The 8,955-nt window shown below is 55.4% G+C and overlaps 1 protein-coding gene across 4 annotated transcripts in view; it reads right to left on the bottom strand.

Moving 5' to 3' along the window:
- Positions 1-554: 554 nt before the first annotated feature.
- LOC121440663 (synaptopodin-like) overlaps positions 555-8,955 on the bottom strand; it is a 31,429-nt gene continuing 23,028 nt past the window's right edge. For 2 of the 4 annotated variants that reach the window (XM_041641457.1, XM_041641458.1), the window contains exons 2-3: positions 5,273-7,659; positions 555-1,261 (exon numbers count right to left, since the gene is read on the bottom strand). In XM_041641457.1, the coding sequence (XP_041497391.1) occupies positions 608-1,261; positions 5,273-7,659 (3,041 nt within the window). In that variant the 3' untranslated portion in view covers positions 555-607. Of the gene's footprint in view, positions 1,262-5,272; positions 7,660-8,955 lie in introns of those variants that run through there. The other 2 variants (XR_005973376.1, XR_005973375.1) reach the window with 2 other exon arrangements.

Raw genomic sequence — 8,955 nt, 5'->3', positions numbered from 1 at the left:
GGGGCAACAAAGGCAGCAGGGCAGAGCCTGGGGAAACTCTTCCAGCTCCTTCTCCCCAGAGGGGCCCAGCAGGGCACCTTGAGCTTGCCTGGGAGATCTCACTAAAGGTCACCAGATAAAAATAGGGCTAGTCTGAGAAGGGATGGAAAACAGTTGCTCCTGCCTAGAACTTGGTGCCAGGAGCCGGTGGTCAAGCCAGGGCCTGGGCATGGGTCACGGCCTAGGTTCTTTTCAACACCATACTTTGGCAGGCTGCTGGAGAACGGAGTGAAGAAGGAGCACGCTGCAGGCCCAAGGGTGGGGGGCATGGCTGCCTTCTCCAAGGCACGAGTGTGTGAATAGAAGGGGAAAATGTCTGGAGATTGCAGCGGCCAGAGCTGAGGGTCAGAGACAGGAGGCTCTCACTCAGGGTCACACAAAGCAATGGCAGAACCAAGGGCTAGAACCCAAGTTTGAGTGTCTAGCTACCTGGCCCCCAGGCCCAGAGCTCTCCTTCTCTGATCCTTCTCTGGAGCTGTCCAATGAGGTCAGACCCTTTGGGGTCCCGGTGCTGGAGTTCCCCAAGCTTGGTGCCTCTTTGGGCTCAGCCCTTCCAGGGTGGGAAACTTTAGGTGGTGCAGGAGGCCTCGGTGGGGAGACTACCACGCTTGAACCTCAGGCTGCCATTCCAGCCTCGAGGACAGATATTGTAGCCGAGGATGCCAGGCGACTTTAGCCCGGAGTCCTCAGAGTCGAGGGACACGTCGGAGTCTGTGGGCGAGCGGCGGTAGGGAAAAGGCCTGGACGGCGTGGCCTGAGGACTCTGGGGACTAGCGCAGGACAGAGGCCCGACCTGTAGCGGGCTCCGCGGGATGGGGGCGAAGGCGGCTCCGCGGAAGGCGCCTGCGGGGCGAGCCGGCTGCGGAGAGCGCATGCGCGGCGGCGGCCCCCGCGGCGGGGAAAAGGGCCGCAGGGGCTCGGCGGCCGCTGGCCGCGGGGAGGCGCTCTTGCGCCGGGCCGCGTTGATGATGTTGCGCGCCAGAAGCGCCTGCAACTGGCGGCTCGGGGGCCGCGCTTCGGCCTCCGGTCGCAGCGGGGAGACCGAGCGCTCGCTCCACGAGGGGGACATTGGTGGCGGCGGCGGCAGCGGCGGGGGGCTGCTCATGCTGCTCCGGTGACCCGGCTCCCACGGTCCCGGGCTCACCCAGCCGTCCAGGCTGCTGGGGGGCCGGGAAGCGCCCGGCGTCCAGGGCGGGGACGTGGGCAGGCTCTCGGGGCGGTCCTGGGGAGAGAGCAGAGAGGGCGAGGGGAAGGTTTAGTGCCAGGTCCTCCGAGTCAGGGTTTTCGAAAAGATCGAGTACGGTTGTCCATCATTCGGAGATCGGAAAGGTACCCAACAAAGTCAGGTAGTAGTGCCTGAAGTAAAAACACGGATGGTTCAACTCAATGCAGAAGTTTTAAAAGCCTTTGCTATCTGGGGTCAGCCCTCCTTGCTTTGGACACAGGTTCCCTCACTTGGTGGAAGGGAATGGGCAAGCAATCGTCTAGCCCTTTAGCCTTCAGCTTCCTCTCTATAATGGGGTGTCCAGGAAGTCGCGAGGAAAGACCAGCTCATATGAAGGGACATTGCGTGCATTAGCACGTTCCTCGGAGGGAATTACTAAACAGAAACTACCGTAAGTAGAGATGGAAAAGACACAGCAGGCTAAGGAATGGGGCTGGTAGGCACAATGCACACAGCCACAGGGGGTGAGGACAAGTCCTTTTAAATGACTATAGTCTATGTATGTTTAGTTTTGAACCATACAACCGTATGGTTTTAGCTACTCAAAAAATATAACTACCGCTATTAAGATTGGACCTCATGAATCCTTTCAGCCCTTATGTTTCAAAGTTACCTCCTCACTTTATTTTCTTGGGGGCCCAGCAGGAGTAAATTCCTACTGGCGGGCAGAGACACAAAAGGAAGCCAAGCCTCTCATCTCTGGACAGCGTTCTTCCCTGTCTGCGCTTCTTGCCAACGTGGGCAGGGAGACTGGTTCTGCGCAAAGCAGGTGGTGAAGGCATCTGCAGTGAAAAGCACTGCGCCGCTATGGTGGCAAATGCATTTCCCACCTATCTGAGTACTTATCCGTCTGCGTGTTTTTTCCTCGTCTGTCATCTCTCACGTCTTCCAGTTAGGTCAGACCGGTTAGGACGCTGGCATTATTGCATTCATTTCGCTAGGGATGAAAATGAAGCCCAGTGGTCTGTGTGTGTGTGTTTCAAAGGCTACACCATGCTTAAACAGTGTTAAGGGGATTGAAAGCGGAGGGTTTGGGAATCCAGGCTAAACACACACAACTTAAACTATCCAGCTGTTGACCCCTATTCCAGAAATAAGTAGCTCGCCTGGGCTTTTGGTTGAGTCCACGTTCACTAGCAATCATCCGTTCGTCCCAGTCCCAAGCTATCAGGTCCAGTCAGTGACTTCATCCCAATCAAAGCCTATAATCAATCACCCACAAGATCCATGCGTTCACCCAGTCAGCCATCTGCCAGTCACCCTTTCAACCAATGTAGAGAATGTAGTCCCTCCCAATCAAAAGGAAACGAGAGGCAGACGGTATAAACTGTCCAATCACACGGCAGCAGTTGCTAGAAGAGTCCAGCCTCTGTGTCCTTTCACTAAAAAGCACCGTTAAGAAGAGCCAGAGAGGACCGATTGGAGGGATATAACGCTACAGTGACCTGTGGAGGCTTTTCCAGGATAGCCAATCTCATCGAGGGAGCAACTCAAGGCTCAGCACCAGGCCTCCTCCCCTCTTTATTCCCGGGGTCAGGGTTCTATGTGTATAAAAAAGCCAGAGTCCCCGAGAACTGTTCTCTGTGTGTGACTCGTCGCAGCTTGCAACCAGGTCACCTATGGGAGACATACCACAAGTTTATGGAGAACTTCAAGGGAGGTTCCTGCCCCTGGTGAGACAGGAAGGACTAGCGGCTGAGACCAATCTCAGAGCCAAAAGCCAATCAAGGGGGCTCAGGCATGTCCCATTATCTAATGAGTGCTACAGACCCTATCAAAAAAAAAAAAAAAAGGAGAAACCAATTTGGGCCGTAGAGCAGTGTGTTTCCTCTATCCTCAACACAGTTTGGGCTAGCCTCGGGAAAGAAGTGAAGGGAGGAAAACGCCCTCCTTTCCTAGACAGCCCATGGCTGACACCAACAGATGCAGACACACAGCAGGCACAGTAGCACACAGCACCCAAGGACACAACCTCACTCCCACGCACGCGCGCACACACACACACACACACACACACACAGCTGAGCGGTTCCACTTCACTTCCAGGACCCAATCAGAGCAGAGAGCCCCAGCCCGTGGCAGCAACAGCGCAGAAGAAAGAAGCAAGGCAGATAGATTTGAGACAGAGTGTATTGAGAACAGAAGACAGAACCAAGTGGCAAAGAGCTCAGCCCAGCGGCAAGAGCTACAGGACGGAGGACGGGCTCCTCCACTGCCACCCCCACTCTCACCCCAGGTACAAAAGAGCAGGGTCTCCTAGGGGCTCACTCTGTTCTGGGGAGACCTGAAGAAGCCAAGCTCACTCGCAGTTCCCACATGCCTCCCCCTCTCCCGCTTGGATGAGCTCCCTGACAAGGCACCCCTGTTCCCATGGAGACAAGCCCAAAGCTCAGGAAAACTGCGCACTCAGCCAGCGCACTCAGCCCAGCACGGTCACCGCCTCCACCACCCCTGCCTCTCTGGGATCCCAGAAATAGGGCTGGGAAAGAGGAAGTGGGTGGTCCTAGCCCCAAGTCTTGGGAAGATTCCATCTAAATATGTCTTCTTGTGCCTGTATTCTCCACCCCCAAAGAAGACTAGTTCGGTGGAGGGAGGGGCTGTACCATATCCAAAGAGGGGCAGGGAATGGTGATCTCAGGCTACCTGACTCGACACCCTCTGTATGAATGGGGAAACTGAGGCCCAAAGTGAACATCCAGTCAGAACTCTCATCTGAGCCCAATCTTTTCCTCAAAGCTCTAGGGTCTACCCTGTCCCTCTCTTCTGAGCTACCGTGCCCTGGTCCAGCTGTCACCAGCTGATCCCAAGCTTAAGCTCGCCCTGTCCAGGCTTCTGACTGTGGCTTGCTGCAGTAGCTCATTCCACTGTACCTCACCAGGTCACTCTCATCAAAAGCTAACTCCTGTGTCCCTCAGCAACAGCCCATCCTTTCTACTTTTTTTCTGCATGACAGTCCCCTTGCCTCTGAGACCTTTATTCCACTACACCAGCCTAGTCTCTCAATCTTCAGCCATTACCACAACTAGAAGACCCTGTGTCCATGAGAAAACTAAGGTCCAGAAAGGAAAAGTGAATTGGCCAAAGTCACCCAGCAAATGGAAGGTACATGAGTCTAGAACATTCTTCCATTGCATCTCCCTGGGCCTGTGCTGTTGCACTGAGGTGGCTTGTTTTGATCAGGGAGACCTTGGCTGAGGTCACTATATGACTCAAGCAAGGGTCACTCTCCTAATGTCTGCATAGCCCCCTCTAAAGGACATTCTTCTCAGGGATACCCTGGGATGTCGCCTCACCCTAGAACAGTGAGGGCAAGGCAGTTGGAAACAGGTCTGAGGTCTGAGCCCAAAAGTTTCCCTCCCTGTGTAGAGTCAGGTCCTGGAGAGGGCATGGAGGCTGCAGAGTCTCAGAGAGCAGGAAGACAAGCATCAGAAAACAGTGATACGCTAAAGTCCACAGGCAGCAGAGGACTCAGGAGAGGAGGCATAGCCAGGCAAAGTTCTCTGAGGCAGTGGAGAGGAAATGTCCAGAAGGCAGAGGAGAAGAAACACCCTGTGGAGGTGAGAATCCAGAAGCAGGAAGCCAGATGCCAGGAGCCTGAGCCCTATGAGTAAGGCACAGCCAGAAGCCACTCTCTGTTCCAGAAGTCCCCACGAGGAGCCCTCTGGGCCTTCAGCCAGCAAGACACTGCCATCAGGGTCCATCCCTGAAGCTTGCAAGGCCAGGGAAAGACTGTTTAACAGGACCCTCTCAGGGTAGTCTTACTCTATGACCCTCCGCACCACCCAGACAAGGAGTCTACACCCCTTTGTCTACAGCTCGGAGAGAGGAGATGGTCCACCCACGGTTGCATAGCTAGCTGTTGGCAACAGCCAGACCTTGATCCATGGGTGCCTATCTTCTCGCTAAGCCCCGAACCACATCCTGCCACATCTTCTCTCTGACCCTCCGAGAAGGAGGCAAGACAGGCACTGGGATGCGTTACTTGAAGCAGAAAGAAGGCTTCCACACCTGGGCCTCGATTCCAGCATTCCGGGTGGAGAAGGAAGGCCTGGGGGCCTGCTTGGCTCGGGGAGACCAGGCCCTGGAGGGAGACACGGGCGAGATGTCACTGCTGTAGGTGGGGCTCACGGCAGTGGGCTGGAGGCTGTCCTGGACAGGGACAGTGTAGAGGCCTGGGGAGGAGCGGGAAGCCCGAGGCAGAGCAGGAGATGGCGGCAGGCCTGCCCTAGGCAGGTTGGGCACCAGGTCCAGGGAGCTAGGCTTGGCTGGAGAGGTGGCACGAGGTGAGACAGTGCGGGACGGAGTGCGTGGTGAGGTGGAGCGGGATGAGGTCTTGGGAGGTTCCTTGACGGGAGACAGAGCGTAGAGTGAAGGCCTCATCTGGTATGGCTGCTGCTTGGTAGGTTCTGGGCGCAGGACCCCATTCTCCGGCAGATAGCCGTGGTAGAGAGAGGCAGGCGGAGTCCGCGCTGGGCTTAGGGATGCCACTCGGAAGCCCCCAGGGGCATTAGTAGAATACTTCCAGGATGACGGCAGGGACATAGTAGGTGAAGGGCAGCGGGCCAATTCAGTGTGGCCTGCAGACTCTATGACGTATTTCTCCATCCGCGACTGGCGGCGGGCATAGAGCTCAGCTCCCTTCCCTGAGGCCTCTGAGAGGTTCTGGTTGGGTGTGGGTTTCGGCTTAGCCTTAATACGGGGTGACTTGAGGCAGGAGGCCCACTCAGGGACAGTCTCCTCAGCGGCTGCAGGGCTGACCCTGTCCCGAGCTATTGGTTCCTGCTGGAAATTGGAGGCCTCAGCTCCCAGGGCAAAGGGCTCATCTTCCATGCCCACCTCCCCATGGTCTCTCTGCCTCCGCTTCTCATCAGCTGTCTGCACTAGGTCCAGCAAGTCTGGATTCGGGGTCACCTTGGGCTTCTCCACGAAAGTGAACATTGATTTCCGGCTGCCTCGGCGGGCCATAGACTCTTCCAAAATGCCTGTCTTGTTGGCAGGGGCTACCTGGCTCTTCAGATGAGGTGGCTTGGGGTCAGAGCTGGGGTACAGAGTAGAATAAGAAGGAGGAGACCTAACCCGGGAAGCCACTGGGGCTGTTGACAAAGTCTCGGCATAGGTGGGGGGTGGGGTGAAGCTTCCTAAGGGGCGTCTCTCCAGGACTGGGCTTCGCTGCCCAACCAGCCTCCTTTCTACCATTGGGCTGCGGGACATCATGTGCCTTTGAGGCTGGGGACTCCTGTCCACCATGGAGGTAGTCGAGGGAGCCCAGGCCTTCTCTCCAAAATGTCGTCTTCCCATCATGGGGCTGTGTTCCACCTGGCTGGTACTCCCTGGTGACTGGATCCCAAAAGGCCGGGCCGTCCTGTTGACCACCGATGCGGGCTTGGCTAGCGTGAGATGCACTTCACTGTACACCTTGGTGGGCGTGGTGGGCGTGGTGACCGCTGCACGTCCGGACATCTCTTGCTCTGCTGACCCCACTAGGTGGCTAGGCTGCACGTCACTGAGCAGGGAGCTGGACATGAGATCTGCTGCTGGTGGCCCAAAGCTGGAGAGGGGAGTGACCTCTCTAGAGAAGGTGCTGGTGGCAGGGGATGGAGCTGACACCTTATCAATCAGCAGAATGCTGGATCTCACCTCCCCTGCTGGCCCCTGGGGCTGCCCATCGGCACATGGAGTGCTGGGCTTGGAATCGGGCGTGCCATTTGTGGGATACTGGGCCTCAGATGAATTCTGTTGGACAGGGGTGACAGCGGCTGGGGGATTCTGATTCACATCGGTGGTGGGCTGGTTGTGGTGGCTGTTGGACGCTGGTGTGGTGAGTGTAGCATTGGGCGAGGAGAGGTTCTGGTTGATGTCTGCAGCTGGACTGTGTGCCTCTGTTGTTGGAGGGTTTGGTGAGGACTGTTCAGCCTCTCGGCTCTGGGACAGGTGGAGCCCATTAGCGGTTAGCAGGGCTGCATTCTCCTTTAAATAAACCACCAGTGGTACTTCTTCTTCCTCACTGGCAACCTTCTCCAGATGCCGCAGGAGGCTGGCTTCCTCTGAGTAGCCTTCCATGATGTGGCCAGGGACCCCTCTGCTGGGGCTTCGGGGGCTGGGATGCTTTGGAGAGCCTGGCTTGGGTGGAGATGGAGGTCTCAGACTGAGCCCTGGGGCATGGCCTGTGGGGTTCGAAGGATGCCCTGCTGGGAGAGCCTCTTGACTATGCTTTGGTGGCTTCTGGCCACGGCTCTCCAAGGTGAACTCGTTCACCCTCTGCCGGCGCCTGTTGAAGAGCTGGACCCCTCGGGAGTTGGAGCTGGGAGGGGTGGTCAGCTGGGCTGCGATCTGCTGGCTCCACGCCTTGGCCTCCTTCAGATCCTTTTCAGTGAAGCTAGTGCTCCGGCCTAAGGCTGCAGAGAGTACACAGGCCTAGTTAGCAAATGGGTGTACAGTCACCACCAAGCCCTCCTACAGTCGACCATTTCTTTGAAATATGACCTTTGCCCGGTTTCCCAGAATCAGCTGTCATGAGGAGTCAAGGATGAAGCTGCTCAGATGTTCAGGACGGCCTGCCCATTCCACTGGGCGGCCCAGGAAGGTTGCCAAGACAGTGCTTCTCCAAACTGAGTCACCCCACTAACTACATCTCCCATGGTCCCCCTGACCACCAGCCACTCTCACCCCTTGAGAATGTTTCTCATCATCTCTGCTTCCCTTCTACACTAGAGAAGGGGAAGTGGAAGAAAGACAGGGCCAAGTAAGGCGCCTTACATGCCTCAAGTGCAGGGAACATCCTTTTCCCTGACAGTGCGCCCTCCCTGGAGGGGCCTTGCTGTCTCGGGTCTTATCTCTGCTTTTCCTCCCTGGCACTCAACTGCTCTTTGAAATTCAAGTGTTTGCACATCTCCTGATTCATCTTCTCCCCTCAAACACAGCTCTGAGGGCCTCACTTGATACGTTTTCCTTTCTGACTCCAACCCCGAGAACAGTGTTTGGTCTAAAGAGTCCCAAATGTGCAAAACAACCCCAAAATACTTTCCATATGCTTTTCTGGGGGTCTTTTACACTCTCAAATTCAGAGTAGGGCCATTTGCTTGATGGTTTATAGGAAGATGCTACAAAGATTTATTTTTTAAGGCACTTTATCATTGTGGGGAATCCTGTACCACTTTGCACGTGTGGAGGCAGAAGATAATAAGTGGAGTCGGGTCTCTTCGACTTTTACGTGGGTTCTGAGGCCCAAACTCCAGGCTTGCACAGCAAAATGCCTCTAACCTATTGAAGCATCTCACCTGCCCCTAAGACTTCTTTTTAAAAAATAGGTTAACACGCTAGGCATGGTGACGCACGCCTTTAATCCCAGCACTTGGGAGGCTGAGGCAGGTAGATTTCTGACCTAGGTTAGCCCGGTCTATGTAGTGAGTTCCAGGACAGCCAGGGCTACACAGAGAAACCTGTCTCTGTGTAGGTTTCTAGACAGAGAAAGGTTAACACATTCAAATAAAAAAGTAACCATGGCAGTGTCCCCACCCCTGATTATACCACATCAAATCAAGAATCCATTCTGCCAGTTTCTTCTATATCCTTCCACAAGCTTCCCTCATTTTTATAAAGAAAATTATTTAAAAGTCCATATATTCTAACATAAGTGAAATGTCAGTGGCGGTCACACTGACCCACTGTGTTCATTTATCTTGCTCTCCCAA

The sequence above is a fragment of the Microtus oregoni genome, unplaced genomic scaffold (assembly GCF_018167655.1).
Source record: "Microtus oregoni isolate MIOR12 unplaced genomic scaffold, Mior012 000069F_ref0000032, whole genome shotgun sequence".
Lineage (NCBI taxonomy): Eukaryota > Metazoa > Chordata > Mammalia > Rodentia > Cricetidae > Microtus > Microtus oregoni.
This window is presented reverse-complemented; position numbering and strand designations above follow the sequence as displayed.